We start from the raw sequence: 17,672 nt of genomic DNA on the forward strand, positions 1-17,672 counted from the left end.
AAAACACAGTAACTGTACCAATGGCCTCCTACATGCTAACAGAGAGAATCAATAGCATAGAGAAGTGAAGAATAGAATTTGTAACTAAACAACACAAAAATTTCCTGAGCGTTTTCCCTGAGAATGTATCTAAAGCATGATAGACTTAAGAGGATAAACCAACAGTGCTAAGGCTGTATTTTCTCCTGTGTTTAAAAAAAAAGAGGTGTTTAGTGGTTTGGGATTACAACATATGGTAGAGAGTAGAGGCAATTCATTAATATAGGATTCCTAACAACATATTGTTACTGATCTGTACAGCTGCAGAGTATATTGGTTGCTGTTATCAGTTTAATCTAAATACTGTCACTTATTTTTCAAAATGAGATGAAGGTAGAAGATAACTTAAGACTGTCTTGCTTAAATGACATGTCAGATAAAGGGCTAGTATCCAAAATCTAGAAAGAACTTACCAAACTCAACACCCAAAAAATGAATAATCCAGTGAAGAAATGGGCAAAAGACATGAATAGACAGTCTACTTCTCCAAAGAAGACATCTAGATGGCTGACACATGAAAAAATGCTCCACATCACTCATCATCAGGGAAATACAAATCAAAACCACAATGAGATACCACCTCACAGCTGTCAGAATGGCAAACATTAACAACTCAGGCAACAACAGATGTTGGCGAGGATGGGGAGAAAGAGGATCTCTTTTGCACTGCTGGTGGGAATGCAAACTGGTGCAGCCACTCTGGAAAATAGTATGGAGGTTCCTCAAAAGATTAAAAATAGAACTACCCTACACCCAGCAATTGCACTACTAGGTATATATCCAAGGGATACAGGTGTGCTGTTTTGAAGGGGCACATGCACCCCAATGTTTATAGCAGCACTACTGACAATAGCCAGAGTATGGAAAGAGCCCATAATGTCCATCGGCAGATGAACGGATAAAGAAGATGTGGTATATATGTACACACACACACACACACACACACACACACACACACACACACAATGGAGTATTACTTGACAATCAAAAAGGATGAAATCTTGCCATTTGCAACTATATAGATGGAACTGGAGGGTATTATGCTAAGCGAAATTAGTCAGAGAAAGACAAATATCATATGACTTCACTCATATGAGGACTTTAAGAGAGAAAACAGATGGACATAAGGGAAGGGAAACAAAAATAATATAAAAACAGGGGGATAAAACCTAAAAGACTCCTAAATATAGAGAATAAAGAGGGTTGCTGGAGGGGTTGTGGGAGGGGGGATAGGCTAAATGGGTAAGGGGCATTAAGGAATCTACTCCTGAAATCATTGTTGAACCATGTGCTAACTTGGATGTAAATTGAACAATAAATTAAAAAACTTTTTTAATCTTTTCTAAAAAAAAAAAAAAAAAAGAAAAAAAAGAAAAAGGACTGCCTTGCCTAACTCTTCCCACCCGCCGGCCGCAATGTGCAGAATGAAAGTGGAGGGGGCTGCTTGCTTCTTGACAGTTCATACCTTTGGTGAAAACTGAGGCTTGATTACATTAATAAGACTATCAGAGGGGAGCCTGGGTTAAGTGTCCGACTGCCTGGGGCAGTCGGTTAAGTGTCCGACTTCGGCTCAGGTCATGACCTTGTTGTTTGTGGGTTCGAGCCCTGCATCGGGCTCTGTGTTGACAGCTCAGAGCCTGGAGCCTGCTTCAGATTCTGTTTCTCCCTCTCTGTCCCTCCCCCACTTGCTCTCTGTCTGTCTCTCAAAGATAAATAAATGTTAAAAAAAAGATCAAAAACAAAAAAAGACTATCAGAAATAATCTGAAGTGGGTAAATATATCTGAAGTGGGTAAATACAAGAACTATAAAAAATAGGTGGCAATGTGGTGAGGTGGAAAAAGGTCAGTGTTTGGGGTCAGAAAGCCTGGTTTAGGTTCTTCCTTTGCCATTCACCAGCTGGGAGACCTTGGAGAAGATTCTAGATCTCTCTACAGCATCATCTGTTAAACTGAATCATGGCACCTACTTCACAGTGTTGTTATGACTAAATGATATAACAAATGTAACAATACCTGGGACAGGTGTTCAGTAGGTATTAACTACCATTATCACCCCAAGAAGCTGTACAGAACTAGATTTGTTGGCAACCGACAATTAACAGAAAAATCAGAGTATTCTAACTTGGAAATGAATGTGATCTTTCTTCCCAAATATCTATACAACCAAACACCTATACAGCCAGATCTTTCCAATTGCTGAAGCTAGGAACAGGCTCTCAGTTCAAGGTCATTGCCATAAAGCCCTGACTGATTGAGCAATTAGCTTGTTAATTCTAGCCAGTCCAAAAGCTGAAATATTTTTCCTCTTCTTGTTAAATTCAAACATGTAATCCAACATGTTTCAAACCCTTGGCCATAATTTAAAATTTCTGTATTTTAATGTGCACACTGCAGAGTACATAAATAATGTCTCCAAGAGGCCTTCTTGGCTAACACTACCATGCTCGCTTTCCTCATGCAAAGTTTCCTCCACAAAAATCAAATAGGTTGGGCTTGAATGAGAGTCTTTTATTTTTTAAAAAACATTTTAATAGACTATTTGAAGAACAGGTTTACAGAAATGTGTAGAAAGTATAAAACGTTTGCATATATCCCTTCTTGCCTACACAGCTTCAGTTAGTAACTTCTTCAAGGGGTGCATTTCTTTCAAGTGATGGACCAACTTGATAGGTTTATTGTTAACTAAATTGCGTCATTTACATTAGGCCCACTCTTTGTGTCGTGCCTTTTATGGAGTTTTCCAAAATGGGCAATGTCATATATTCATCATTAGAGTATCATACAGAACAGTTTTGCACTCCTAAATATGCCCTGTGCTCCACCCGTCTATCTTTCTCTCCTTCGGGGCTTCTGGCAACCTCTGACCTGATCTTTTTATCAGAATGAGGGTCTTTCATTTTAACTTTCTCCAGTCAAGAAGTCTTTGTTCCTTCTGCAAATGAGAGGGTGGGAAGGACTATGACATTGCTTCCTTTCTGGATTAGGATTACACAGATATTCAGTTAATTTTAGAGTGGTGTGGCTGAGTACTAAATAAGCGTTCAAAAAGAACCAATAGGCCTCCTGTTTCATATATATATATATATATGTACACACACACACACACACACACATATATGAATGGAATGGAAGGGAATTAGAATGAACCCATTGTGTTCTAGGCACTTTACATGTTTTATTTATTTTTATTTATTTTTTTAGTAGGCTCTACACCTACTCACAACGCCTAGATCAAGAATCGTATGGTCTACTGACTGAGACAACCATGTTTTATCTTTTCGAATCCTCTAAATAACCATAGGAGGGATCCTTGTTTTAATTAGGAGAAAGGACACTGAGAGGTTAAGAAACTTGCTCGTGCTCACACAGCTAATGAGTGACTGTCATAAAAACCCAGTTGTAAATGAATCCAAACCCAGTTGTGTCTGAACCTTTGAATGATGTTATCCTGCAATAGGGGTATGACTCCTAACACTACAGGGTTGGTACCATTTACTAATCATTAATACATTAGGACCGCACAGGAATTAAGGGGACAAAGAGTCCTATCTTTTGTGGTTCCAAGACAATCTACTAAATAAAAAGTAGGGGAGCCTTTGGCAGATGGGTGCCCTGACAGTAATTAAAATTGTGGACTTATTTTTCTTACTTTTGTTTTTTCAAGACTAGCTACTGTCTTCTTCAAAACATAGGAATAATAATATCTTTCAAATAGATCTTCCTCATCCTGAGCAACGTCACCTGAGTTTTGTCCAGTGTAGGGAGAGTATGTCTCATTGTCCTGGTGTTCTGAGACCAGGGGGAGTGTCCACTCTGAGGAAGAGGATTGGTGGGAAGTGGCAGATGCTGGGACCAAGGACAGCTTGTTTTCTGAGAACTGACAGTAAGTGGGGCCTTGGAGAGCTGGTAACATCTGGGATACAGGCAGTGGTAGATTTACTGGTACGATGGTTCTCCAAACAACAAAACAAAAACCTTTTGCTCCTTTCTGTGATATACTAGTTCCACCACAACCAATTTCAAACTATCGACATGACATCACTGAACACAGGGGTAGGAAGAGATGCATACACACCGATCCAGTGTGAACAGGCTCTGGTACACCCTTTGGCTGCAGATTTATTAGGGTGTGAGGAATGAAAAGTCCTCCCTTCTCTCAGTTTCCCTGCCAGGCCCCAGGTCTTATGTTTAAAGCTAAGTTTTAGTCAGTGCAGACAGCATTCCCCCTGCCTGCTGCCGAGATATGTTTGCCCATCTCTTCACCTTTTGAGTACCAGGAGCAACACCACTTCAGCATCCCAGGGGAAGCCCGCTGCAGCTGAGATCTTCACTGACTCTGCCTTGTGGGAAGAACGACTCTGAATCTGTCCCCTTCCCTTTAATTGGGGGTTGGTGGGTGGTGGTGAGTTTTGGAGGTGAGAGCTTTCTAAGAAGGTCCCTGCCCTGTCTGTCTGGAAGCAACCTTAACCAAACTTAATATTGGGGCGGGTAGTCCATCCTGAAAGACTGACCACCACTGAGGCTGATAGTTGGGCTGGGCATTCAGTCCAGGCTTAGTATTTCTTGCAAAAGCCCTGAGACCAGCCTCTGGGCAGGAGCTGGAACAATGAGAGAGGAGGAGCCCTTCAGACATGCTCAGGGATTTCTGGATGAAGATGGGAAGGGGGCTGCAGCCTGGGAAAGGGAAGGATGGGCTTTCCCTATCCAGAGAGAGCTGCTTAAAAGGTGCTCAGCCAAGAGAAATATATTTATTCCTGCTGCCACAATAGGAAGTTAACAATCTGTCAAAAAATACCTGGATACCACAGATAAATGAAAGTAGTTCACGTAACACCTGACTGAAATTGTGCAGTTTTCTCCATGTACAAGCATGAGAAGTAGAGGCAAAGAAGTGTATATATTCTTATTTTTGAAGTTTTCAACTTCTTCTTGACTCTTTATAGTTTGGTTTCTGGATCAAAGCAAAGAAAAAGACGTTTATAAAAGCCATTTGTTTTTCTTTCCCCACCACGCTCCTCTGGGGTGTTACCCTGAATCACTGAGAGAAGAATTAATAACACTGAGCTGGTCATGAGGTTCACGTTAGACAATGTGGCTTCACAAAGAGAAACACTTCCAAATAAGTCAAGAGAGACGTGCTGGGCTGCCTGGAGCTGATCTTGAAAGAGACAGGTTAAGTGAGAGTTGGTGGGTGCTGCTCTTAAAAAAAGGCTCACACAATTACCACCAACTTCTTGTGGACCTCCAGGTTTCCGACCACCGCACTGAATTCCTCGAAGGATATTCTCCCGTCGCCATCCCTGTCCAGGATGATGATGGTTTTGTCCACGATCTGCTGTAACTGCCAGTCTTGCAGGTTGTTCCCCACCATCATCTTCAGCACCTGGAACAGCTCCCCGTTGGAAATGTAGCCGTCTTTATCCATGTCGTAGATGCTGAAGGCAAACCTCAACTTCTGCTCCTCGTCCCCCCTGACGCTGAACTGGGAGGTCCCCACGATGAACTCCTCAAAGTCCACCTCTCCATTGCCGTCGGTGTCGAAGACGTCGATCACTCGCTGCACCAACGGGTTCTGCCGCAGCTCGGGCAGGGACAAGAACTCGTCCACGCTCAGAGAGCCCGAACAGTCCAAGTCCAGCTTCTTAAACCTCTTGCTCAGCCTTTTAATTTCATCGTGGTTGAAGTGGGAGCACATCTCCGTCGGGTAACTAGCTTCATTTCCCATCGTGGATGCAGGCACCCGTTTTCAGGGGCGGTGGGCGCGGGCGGGTTCAGGCTGGACAGTTGCGCGGTGGGAGGGCGAGGCTGGCTTGGAGGGCTCGCGGGACACCCACGACCAGACGGAACAGGGAGGGAGCGGGGAGGGGACACGGAGCGGAGGGGGAGAAGCCAGGAGGATGGGTAGGAGAGAGTGGAGGGTGGAGCGGGGTGGGGATAGGTGTGGGGGCTTGGGGGGGGGTGGTGGATGGATGCCCAGCACAGCAAGGCTGAGAGGATGCCACGCCCTCCTTCCTTCCCTCCACCACTGGTGGTTTTCTCCCTAGCCCCCTTGCTAGTATTTTATCTTCTCACTTTCTCTCTTTTCCTTAGAAAGTAAATTCCAACGGGGCAGTATCCCCAGCACAGGGCCTGGCATGCAGTATGTACTTAATAAACATACATATCAAATAACTGAGTGAGCAGCAGTCAAGGGCTCTTTATACAAGCCTCGTGTAAGGTCTAAATGAGATGATACATCAAAGTCTTGGTGGTTATACATACTTCCTAAATTCTCTGGGGGAGGGGAAGCCACAATTGACATCCTTCCTATGGTGGTCACTGACCTGTTTCAGGACATGGGGTTCAGGGTCTTTGTAAGAGACCACCCAGATGTCACACATAATTTCTCACATGGATCACTTATAGGCAGTAACATATTCCTGAGAAGTACACACAATGCTGAACTCAGGGCATTTTTCAAGAAGACACAGTTCCCAAGAATACAGCCTTGGTTGTTCTATTACTTGGAATCCGTCATCTTGGCCTTCATCTTTGTTGAACTGGTGCCTGGTGGCTCTCCTGCTTTGGGAATGGCTGTAATGTGCCCAGAGAAGCCTTTTGCAGGTTTTGAGAGTGACAGTGGCCCTTACACTGTCTCTTCTCCCTTTGCTTAAACTGGATTTGTCCTTTCTGTTAAAGATTAATCTCACACGCTGCCCCTCCCTCCCCATATTCCTTTTTCCTTTAGGAGCACATCAGTTATCCCAAATGCATAAGAAATAAACATGATTCCAGAGCAAATTTGATTCAAAGGGACTAGGGGGAACCCCAGGCCACTAAATCAAACTGAAGGGGGCAAACATTCACTTAAAAAATGTTAGCACCTCCTTTGTGCTTTAAGTAAAGCCAAAATAACACTTTAGAGGCAAGCGTGCTTAAACTGGCACAAACAAAGCCATGGGATGAATACCTCACCACAAGATCTAGACAGCTTAAGGAAAAGAAAGAAAAGGTCTGTAGGCTAAAATATTTAACTTACTAAATTATTATCCCAACTGACTGAATTAACTACATCTGAAAGAAACATGATAGGGTGGAAAAAAAAAATCTAAGAACAACCCAGCATCAGATCTGAAAACTGCCCACTTAGTAGCAGTAAATCCTTACACCTTGAAAAACATCAGTTTTCCCACCTGTAAAATGGGGCTAATAATACATTTTGTACAGCTGGATGAGGATTAAAGCTGATATTACCCAAAATGATAAAACATTATCGTTGTTATTATTATTATTATTATTATTATTATTACTAATTTCAGTACTATTTAGCCTGCAGGTAGAGATAAGGTCTTAAAGAACAGCGGCGGCCTGGGCACTCATGTGTATGGATGTCATTTGATGAGCACCCTTGTGCACCTTTTACAGTATGCTACTCACTGCTCTCACACTTTATCAGCAGCAACTTTGGCTCCTCTGGTTCAGCACGCTCCTTGAGGACTGCCTGCAGACCTCCTATTGCAGGCTAGAGGAACACAGCGACCGACCTCACTAGCCCATCAAGCACCCTTACAGAGCCCTCACCAACTTTCCCCTGGTGGGCATCACTTGGAAAGGAGTTATTCATGTGGGAAACTTTTAGTAAGCGTATTCCTCTATGTGTCTTATTAGGAAGTAGTGAGGGGTCGTGGAGAGAGCATAAGAATTCAATAGACCAAGTTCCAGTCTTTGTTCTGCCCTGATTAGCTGTGAGCCCTTAGAGGAGCCATTACTGTCCCAGCCTCTGTGTCCTAAACTGTACAACGGTGATAGTAATTGTAACTGCCTTCTCCATTGCATGTGGTAATTCCGAGAGGAAGATAACGGAGTGCATGTAGAAATGTTACATAAGAGAAGTGTTGTCACAAGAGTTACCTAATGGTCAAACAGACGGTATCAGGAAGATGGTACCACTTCACTAAAATAATTCAGTGTGCACCTAAGAATTGCCCTACTCCTGCCTTGCAGAGGATGTAACCTCATGCTGATCTTAGGTTTTAGTCAATGTGCAGTTGAGTTCCCCACTGCGCCACTGTCCTTGGGCATTATTATGGGGCTCAGTGCCATGGTTTCAATTTTCTCTGGCTGTTATCCTCAGTCATTTTCACTGTTACTCTTTCTGTTTATTACTGTGGAGGGATCTGGACTGTCAGACATTCATTGCAGTAAGTAAATTAAAAGGGTTGACTGATTGTTTTGGAAGAAATCAGGAGCCTGATGGCACTTCCATTTCAGCAAGCCATTTTTCCCCCCCTCAAACGTTCAGGTAAAGAACTATGAGATGGTTGTGTGCAAAAATAACTGACATTGGGAAATAAAACCAACAGAAATGGAAGTGAGGAGTCCTGTGGCTCACTTAAACCTTCATCTTCCAAGTTAGTCAGGAGAATGGGTTTCTGAGCAGTATCACACAGCCATTCTGGGAGCTTCACAGGTGGTTGCTGACCTTGACCTGGAAGCCTTCACCTATCTGTGATGTTGCCAATCACCATACTGGCCCATCCTTACAGACTGTGGAGCCACTCAGCCCTGAGGTTAAAACCTTTTCTGAGCATCAGATTTCTCATCTGCAAAAAGCAGGAATAATATAATGGTGTCACGGTGTTATTTTAGGTTTAGGTGAGAGAACATCTACAATAATAAAGCCATCTACATTAGCACACCAAAACACAGTAGGTGCTCAATACCTTTTGTACCCTATCTCCTTTCTTTTCCCTTTCTTCCTTCTTTATTTGCTTTCTCCAAAGCAGATGTTTGGCCCTGGCTATATGTGTTTATTTTTCACAAGGATGTGACAAACCTTTTTTCAAGTATATATCGAACACCTACTGTGTGCCAGGCCCTGTGCCAGCTAATGGGTCTTTAGTTGGTAAACAAGATACAGTCCCTTGAGAAATATACAGCTTTGCTATTGAGAAATCTACACTTTAATAAATAATGTGACTGCAAGGATGTAGCACTATCCGGTCAGTCTTTTATGTTTATCATGTGTATTCAAAAGGATCAAGGGTATTGTTTGATTTTCTTTTGTAATTCTGGCATGGTGTTTAATATGGGCAATGGTTTTCAATCACCGTTTTGTTATTTAACAACTCTGTGATCTTGGGCAGAATTACTTATTTGAATCACTGCCCATCTCTAAAACAAGGACAATGATTGCTAACTCATAGCGTCATTTTCAGGATTAAACGAGATAGAGCACATAAAGAATTAGGCTCAAGGTCTAGCATATAGTAGGTACAAAAATTATAGGTGCTATAATTATTGCCTGCATTAGGTTTGCCTGGAAAATTTTAATAGATTATTTACACAAATGTAAATGCAGCTATAGTCATCATTTGTTTTCTCCATGAATGTTTATTGAACACCTACTATATGACAGGCATACAATAGTGATCTAAAGCAGATAATTTTCCAACTGTCTCTGTCCCCATAGAGCTTATAGTTTTGCAGGGAATATGGACATTAACCAAATTACCATGACCAGAAATGTTAAAGGGGTGCCTGCAGTGAGTGTTGCAGGTAAGAGGTAACATAGTAGGAATTTGTGGTGCCACAGGAGTTTACACAACGGGAATTTGATCTGGTCAGAAAGATAAACTAAACCTTTATTGGGGAAGTGATGGTCGAGCTGAAATGTCAAGGATTAGAAGAAATTAACTGGATGTTCTAGGCAGGGATGAGTGTTCCAGGAAGAAGGAACTACATGTACAAAGGCCCTGGGGCAGGGGGAGCATATCAAGTAGGAGACCTTAAAAAAGGCCACTGTGGCCAGAACAGGGAAGTCAAAGGACAGCATGGTATTAGATGAAGTGAAGAAATGTCTGACTATTCTCTAGACACTGAAGAAAGTGCAACATTTATTCAATCACTCCTTACAGGGCATCATGTATCCAATCATGTTTCTTCAACATGTAGAGCATTGAGAGCATTCAGGGATGGTCCCTACTCAAAGCTTACTGACTGCTGAGTGAACTGAGGCATTAGAGTTATACTTAACTATAACACAAGATGGAAAAGATGTCATCAGAGGTATAAGAGCCAAGAACTATAAGAATTCAGAGAATTGAGAAATTGGGAAATTCCTAGCATTCTTGCTGGGAACAAATGGAGGAAGACTTTTCTTTGTAAGAAGTATTGTTTGATTCTGATGAAGGCAAGGGGGAAAGGTACCCTAACCACACGAGTGGGAAAGGGAGGAGTGGAGTTAGTAGCAACCTGTGCAGTGTGGCTGAAGTACTTGAATAAAATATCAAAGTGAAATGGACAGAACCAGATCAACAAGAGTTCTGAACGTTTGGCCAAGACATCTGGTTTCTATAGGACGCAGAAAGAGTAGCTGAAAGCACAGAAGAATGACTGAATCAGAATTTTGTTTTAGAAAGATTAATATGGCACTGTGAAGGGTGAGCTGAACAGGGGAGAGACCGACAGCTGGGAGAGCAGCTAGCAACCAAGGACCACTACATGTGCTTGTCTGGAAAATGAGAGCTTGTGCTAGGCTCTCGGCTCAACAGCTCAACAGCTAGGCTGAAAGAGGCGCTGGAGATGAAAGGAGAGGTGTATTTGTCTGCTCGGCTGTCACAGCAAAGTATCACAAACCGGGGGCTTAAGCAGCAGTTGATGGTCGCCCAGTTCTGGAGACTAGAAGTCTGAAGTCAAGATGTCAGCAGGACTATGTTCCCTCTGAGAGCCATAGAGGACTCCTCCTTTGCTTATTCTGAGCATCTGCCATTTTAATGGCAATCTTTGGCATCCCTTGGTTTGCAGCTGCATAAATCCAATTCTGCCTCACGGTCATGGTGTTCTCGCTGTGTCTATCTCTACAGAGGAACTGTCTTCTTATAAGGACATGGGTCATGCTGGATTAAGGAGCCATGCTTCTACAGTATGACCACATCTCAATTTAACTAACCGTGTCTGCAGTGACCCTATTTCCAAACCAGGACTTGTTCTGAGGTACCAGGGGATTAGTTCTTTAAGACCTCAACGTGTCTTTTTGGGGGACACAATTCAACCCATATCACCAGGCCTGAAGTCTTACTAGATAGAAGGATGAAAGGAGGGAGCAGAGGCGAGGCTCCAGATGTGATTGTATGGGCTTCTCTGGCTGACTAGTCCTGTGCTAAGATGTTGCAGGAAGCCATCTATAATGTGTGATAAGAGGGGCACATTTATGAGTCCCTGGGCTCCCCAATGATGCTGCCTTGTCATCTAGCATGTCCTGAAATCCCACCAATTCCTACAGCTGTATGGGGATAAAGTGTCTTCAGAGGCGTTGGATATGACAGAGGAAATGTGAAGGCAATTTGTCACATTGTTAGACTTGGGAACAAAGGTGAGGAACAAAAAAGATGGCTTTTCTGATAGTTGGTGACACTTCACATCATAGCCACTAGATGGCAATCTTCACACATTTCCAAGCTTTGTTTTTTTTTCCAAGCCAGAATCTTTAGAGCGTGGAAGCAAATACTTATTAGCACAGGGAATAATTAGGGAGGAGTCTCATTTCATGTGATTCGCCTATAGATTTCAGTGTGTGGAAATCTTAAAAAGTGGAAGGAAGACTCTCTCACAGTAGTCTTAACCAGTTTGAGCACTATTCATACCTTTTGGTTGCATAGTAAATAACTATTCATAAATATTCATGAGTCTATGGAACATAACCAGGGGAAAAGCAAAAACTGTTAACGGTATTTGGTCCCAGCTATAATTTATGCCCAAGCATCTCTGGTATATAAAGGAGGAGACCCTTATTCTAAGAGCTCTGTTTACTTGGTCATTAGCAAGGGTGAAGAGGGCACTCGCTAGAATTAGTTTTTCCTTGTAGTAAAATTCAAAACTTTTGTCATATATTGTAAGCAGAGAGCAACAGAGAAACAGCCCTACCTTTGTGAAGATGTGGCGTGAGAGGAAAACAACACGGGAGAATGGTAGGTCTCCAGCCTGTCCGCCCAGCAACCGCACTTTGAAAAACCACTGACCACATTTAAAGAAAAAGAGTTCCTGCTGTTGGTTTAAACATCTGATTTCAGTGCATCTTAATGATCTGCATAAACTACCTTCAGGTTTCCCCACTCAAGTCTAGAAGCTGGTTTTGAAGAAAGGAATACTATGATATAATAGCTGGTTAATCCAGCACTTACAAGGTAGAAAATTCCAGAATCATGTCTTTCTCAAGTCCTCCAGTAAAACAGTCTTCAGTTTTATAACGTATGTAACTAATACATAAGAGTCTTTATGTTGGAATTGTAAGATGCTTGTAATTATAAGATGCTTATACTTCCTGACACTGCTTTTTTGGAGATGGGTCCAAAAGGGAGGGTGCACCAACTGTAATTTCTTGCATGTGCTTGTTATTTACCACATATTTTTTCTTCTGCACACGTAGCTCTATACTTAGGGAAAGAGGAGCGAACATTTATTAAGCTAAGTATTCTTCTGAAAATAGCTCATTAAATATATTTCACTACTTATAAGGAGATTCTACTACTATCTATCCCCAGTTTGGGGGTAAGGATCTGAAGTTTTAGAAGTCGCATGGCTTGCATGGATACACAGTGATGGAGCAGGGCATCAAACCTCAGTATGTCTACTTTTGGAGCTGAAAGTCTTTTAGTTATTTCAGACTGCCTTCCATATGGAGATTTTAAAAGATACCCCTGCTCTCCTGGGGGTAGCAGGGGGGCTATGAGGCAGAACACAAGGAAAGGTGGCCATCTGTGATTTCAGAATCCCCGAGGAGGGCACCACTAAAAGGGCATAAAGTCGTGTCCATCCAGCATGATTGGGTGCAGTGTCTCTGGAGGATGGGGCCAAACTGCATTGCTTTCCCAGGCCTCAGTGCCTTGCTCATGCTCAGACTGGAAGGTTCCTCCTGCTACAAGGGTTACCTCCCCCAGGAAGCCTTCTCAGATTCCTTCTTCCTCTTCCATGAGTGATTCACAGGCTTGCCTGTGCTACCTCTCTCTCTTATATCTCCTGCTGCTGCCGCCCCTGTGACGGTGTGGGGTAGGGGGTTTGTTCGCAGATCTGTCTCCCTGCCTCTGGCTTCTGTATTCATCTCTGCATCAGCTGCACTTCGTGCAGGGCTGGCACACAGGAGTTCAGTACATGTTTGCTGATGAATGGCTGGCTGGCTGGCTGGATGAATGAATCCGTTCTGGTAGCAGAGTAAAAGAAAGTGAGGCCTTTCGGAGACTGGCCTCCCTTTCTTCATGTGCAATCCCACTCCACATCATAAAAGGACACACGTAGAGCTTTGTGCTTCTTCAGGTTTCCAGAAAGCACTACCTGGATAGGTTCCATCTGACCTTATGCTTGGCTTAAATATTAAACTTAATTACTTAGGCTATTCCAAGGGAAGCACTCAGCTGTCAAGGTGGCTCCCGACATACACGGGTTTTCAATTTAAAGCAATCTACAGTCATTAACTCTCCTTGCCTCACCATAACTTTCATCAGGTTGAATAGCAGTGACATTTTAAATTGAAAAAGGAAGGGGTAGGGATGAGAGGGGCAGGAGGCTGTTGAGATGTGACCTAGTTGTCAAGAGCAGAACAGACTGCATGGAAACTCACCCCTCCCCCACCCCCATACTATTTCCTTTGGGTTTTTAAAGATAAACTGGAAAGAAAATTGACCAGTATTAAAGCTTCTTCTTCTTCTTTTTAATGTTTATTTTTTATTTTGACAGAGAGAGAGAGAGAGAGACAGACAGACAGACCAAGAGAGAGAGAGAGAGCATGACCAGGGGATGGGCAGAGAGAGATGGAGAGAGAGAATCCCAAGCAGGCTCTGCACTATCAGCACAGAGCCTGGTTGATGTATGTGTGACTATGAGATCATGACCTGAGCTGAAATCAAGAGTTGGGACATTTGGGGTGCCTGGGTGGCTCAGTTGGTTAAGCATCTCTGACTCTCGGTTTCAGCTCAGGTCGTGATCTCATGGTTCGTGAGTTCAAGCCCCATATCGGGCTCCACGCTGACACTGTGGAGCGTGCTTGGGAATCTCTCTCTCCCCCTCTCTCTGCCTCTCGCCTTCTCACTTTCTCTGTCTCTCTCGAAATAAGTAAACAAACATAAACAAATAATAATAAAAAAAAAAGAGTTGGGATGCTGAACCGACTGAGCCACCCAGGTACCCCGGCATTGAAGCTTCTTGATGTGACCCATGCGATTTTTTTGGGTTTCAGTGTTCTAGTTGACTAACCCTTTCCTCTTCCCCTACCCCCAAAATTAATAGAGGGAAGAATGTATCTATCATGAGAAAACTCTGTTTTCTCTGTGAACAGTATTAGAAAGTTTTACATGGGATGCACGTTTTGGTGGTCAGAGATAGAGAGCCCAGACTGGAGGCCAGTCAGTTCCCTGTCCTTCTTCCAGGACCCATCTCTTCAGCTAGTTAAGTCAGGGTCCCTCTAAATGTATCAGCTTGAGAAGCACAGCATTCTCTAAGCTGCACAAGCTACGCAGCTCAATCTTAAGGTGAGGAAACAAGCTTAAGAGAACCTAAGTGATTTCCTTATTAGATGACGTTCAGGATTGGGAAGGCCATGGATGGAGAAATTTCAGGGATGTAGTGAAAGTCAAGTTGAGGATGAGCTCAGGATGGAATGGTGGCAAGTTTCTTATGGTGCACTTTCCTTGGTATTCAGAAACACCAAAAAGTACAATGATTTGCTTTTAGACTGCTCCAAAATTTACTTCTCCGTTTCCTTATACCATGTAATCAAGGCCTCTGAATTCCTGAGATGGAACTCCTTTCATGGCAATGTCCAACTTCCTGCTTAGTATGTATTTGTTTCCCACATATAACAACACAAGGAGACACCTGGATTCAGAGGCAGAAAACCTTATAACAATCCGGGAAGATAGGGCTTCGACCGAGGTTGAGACACGTTAAGTAACTTTTCCAGACATAAAGCTGCTTCCTTGTAGTCATGGCAGAGCTAAGATGGTCTGGCTCCCAAGACCAGTGTTGTTCCAGTGGACCTGGTTGTACTCTCTCCTTTCTGACCAGGGCAAGGCATGAGCTGTCTGCCTGCAGGCACTTTCCCCTAGCTATTCCATCCCCATCTTTGTCTGCTACCAGGGGCTGTGCCGTACATTCTTTTGGCCTTCCAGAACACTCTCCACCTTTTCCCACTGGGCTTTGTGCCCTGAGGAGGTCCTCTGTGGACCACATTGACAGGCTCCCTTGACCTAAGGCAGTGGTGGAAAATGAGAAGGTGGGAGGAAACTAAGGTCAGGTATTTATTCTCTGGCCATCTTCCAGCCAGGTCACCATTGGTTGGCTATGTCCCTCACCAAAGGCTATAGCTCCTGTTAGAAAACCCCCTTTGATCCCTTACTCCTGAGTTCTAGGAATGGCTCTCTCCATTTTTTCCCTTGAGCCTAGATGTGGTAATGACTCCTTCACTTCACCTGCTCTGGGACACTACTATTTCTGTTGGTTTCCTTAACCCATACATTTGCAAATGTCTTCTTGAAAACTCTTCTCAGACTATTTGAGAGTGCTATCCATTCTCTGCCAAGATCACTATTTCCTCTTCCTTCTTTACTGTTTCCAGTTGGTTAAAAGGTAAAACCAATTATTTACTCAATCCATTATTTAAAAGAGACTTTTTTGGGGAGGGCACCTGGGTGGCTCAGTTGGTTGAGCATCCGGCTTCGGCTCAGGTCATGATCTCACAGCAGCTTGTGAGTTGGAGCCCTGCGTTGGGCTCTGTGCTGACAGCTCAGAGCCTGGAGCCTGCTTCGGATTCTGTGTCTCCCTCTCTCTCTGCCCCTAACCCACTCACATTCTGTCTCTGTCTCTCTCAAAAATAAATACACATTAAAAAAAACATTTTTTTTAAATAAAAGAAACTTTTTTTTTTTTTTAAATAAAAAGGTATCACTGGGCACCTGAGTCTCAGGTAAGCATCTGACTTTGGCTCAGGTCATGATTTCGTGGTTCATGAGTTTGAGCCCCACATCAGGTTCTGTGAGAATCCACTTTGGATCTTCTGTCCCCCTCTCTCTCTGCTCTTCCCCCACTGAATCTCAAAAGAAAAAAAGGTATCATTATACACCTTAATAATTTCTTGGAGAATTTTGGGAGTTTGCTAAACTGTGATCTGCTGACTTCCTTTTCCTAGTTTGCAAATAACAGATTTTACAAAACTGTTGCCCTGGAACTCTAAGTTCAGTCAGTGACTTTACCAAAAAATTACATTTTTTTCCTGAGTCAAAGGAAAACGGAGGAATTTAAAGTCTGCCATACGTTTTCCCCAGTGGAACTGATGGACAATAAGTTTACTGTGAGCGTAGGCACAACTGTGCTAGGAGCATCGTGAAGAAACATCTGAGGTCATTTAAAGTTCCTTTGAGAATTGCTGGAGTCTGGTTGGCAGAATTGGACGTGCGATTTTCTAGGTGACTCTGGGGGACCAGATAAAGCCCTGAAGTCCAAAAAAAATGAGTTTATCCTCCAGAGAGACTGCAGCTAGACAGCTCTGGGGTTGCCAAGAGATGGGAGGTGAATAGATCAAAGTCCTCACAGGGGATGAAATACTAATGTCCAATTACTAGAAATAGGAAGAAAACACAGCTTTCATATAGTGTTACTAGGTGACCATATCGCTTACTAGCCAAAGTGGGTTATTTTTTCGGAGTGAAAGGGTGTTTAATTACTCTGTGGCAACATATGTAGACTAGGACTGGACATGGAAAATGGAGAGTCGGGCCAGAGATAAACGAAGGAATGTCCTCCTCAAGGGCACCTGTCGGGAGAGGTACCCTGCAGAACTCCTCCCCCTGGGTGGTGAAGGAGGTGGGACACGTTCATTAAACCGCTATTTTATTTACTCCACCCAAGAAGCCCCTGAAGAGATGAAGAAGCTACGATTGAGCTGAGTTAGTGATTTGCCCTAAGCAAGCTGATGGTAGATGCAGGCTTCTAATCTGGCTTGTCCGATTTCAGGGCTGGTCCTGGTTTCCACACTATCACAGCCCAGCAATGTACGGCATTTGAGGCAAAAGGTATGGGAAGCAAAGCACTTACGTAAATGCTTCCTTCTTCTGACCTTTTCTGAAAGCTTGGGGAAAAAAAAAGCAGGTGGAAATTCATGGATTGAGCCAAGGGAAATCCAGCAGGCAGAGGGCCTTCACAGAGGAGCCCAAGCTCAGCCAATGAGATAAAGACTGGTTTCATTTAATTATATTCTGCCTTTGGGTTCGGTGAGGGAGACATCCTGAAATTCTGTCATAGGTTGTTCAAGACAAATGTGCCGGCTGGTGTACAAGGATACGCACTGCTGTTTAAATGCACACAGGTGAGCATCATCATATGGCAGTTTGCTACTGCACAGACCAGGATGCACCATACTGCAGAGCACCGTTCCTGAGAAAGAACAGCTCCATGCGTGTTCAGAAGATTCCCCGAGGCTGGGGGCGGCCTGCTTACCTCTACACACACAGAATATTCTTTTTTTTTTTTTTTCCTTGTCTGAGGTTCCAATTAATGATACACTTCCCTTCCATTCTCCTCAGTCCTACCTCTCTCCCCCTTCCAAATTCAGCTGACCAGGAGAGAGGGCCCAGGGTGGTCTTAACTATAACTTGATCCTGATGTC

At 43.4% G+C, this 17,672-nt stretch overlaps 2 protein-coding genes across 3 annotated transcripts in view; both read right to left on the reverse strand.

The window, feature by feature from the left end:
- GRIN3A (glutamate ionotropic receptor NMDA type subunit 3A) overlaps nt 1-17,672 on the reverse strand; it is a 294,454-nt gene that overhangs the window by 22,323 nt on the left and 254,459 nt on the right. The gene's annotated exons all lie outside the window — the stretch shown is intronic.
- On the reverse strand, nt 5,253-5,765 carry PPP3R2 (protein phosphatase 3 regulatory subunit B, beta). Its single transcript, XM_047067186.1, has one exon. It carries the CDS (start codon nt 5,763-5,765, stop codon nt 5,253-5,255), a length of 513 nt encoding a protein of 170 aa, XP_046923142.1.

This window comes from Lynx rufus, unplaced genomic scaffold, assembly GCF_022079265.1.
Source record: "Lynx rufus isolate CCGP_SWC_20201006 ecotype Redwood Valley unplaced genomic scaffold, mLynRuf1.p SCAF_10, whole genome shotgun sequence".
NCBI lineage: Eukaryota > Metazoa > Chordata > Mammalia > Carnivora > Felidae > Lynx > Lynx rufus.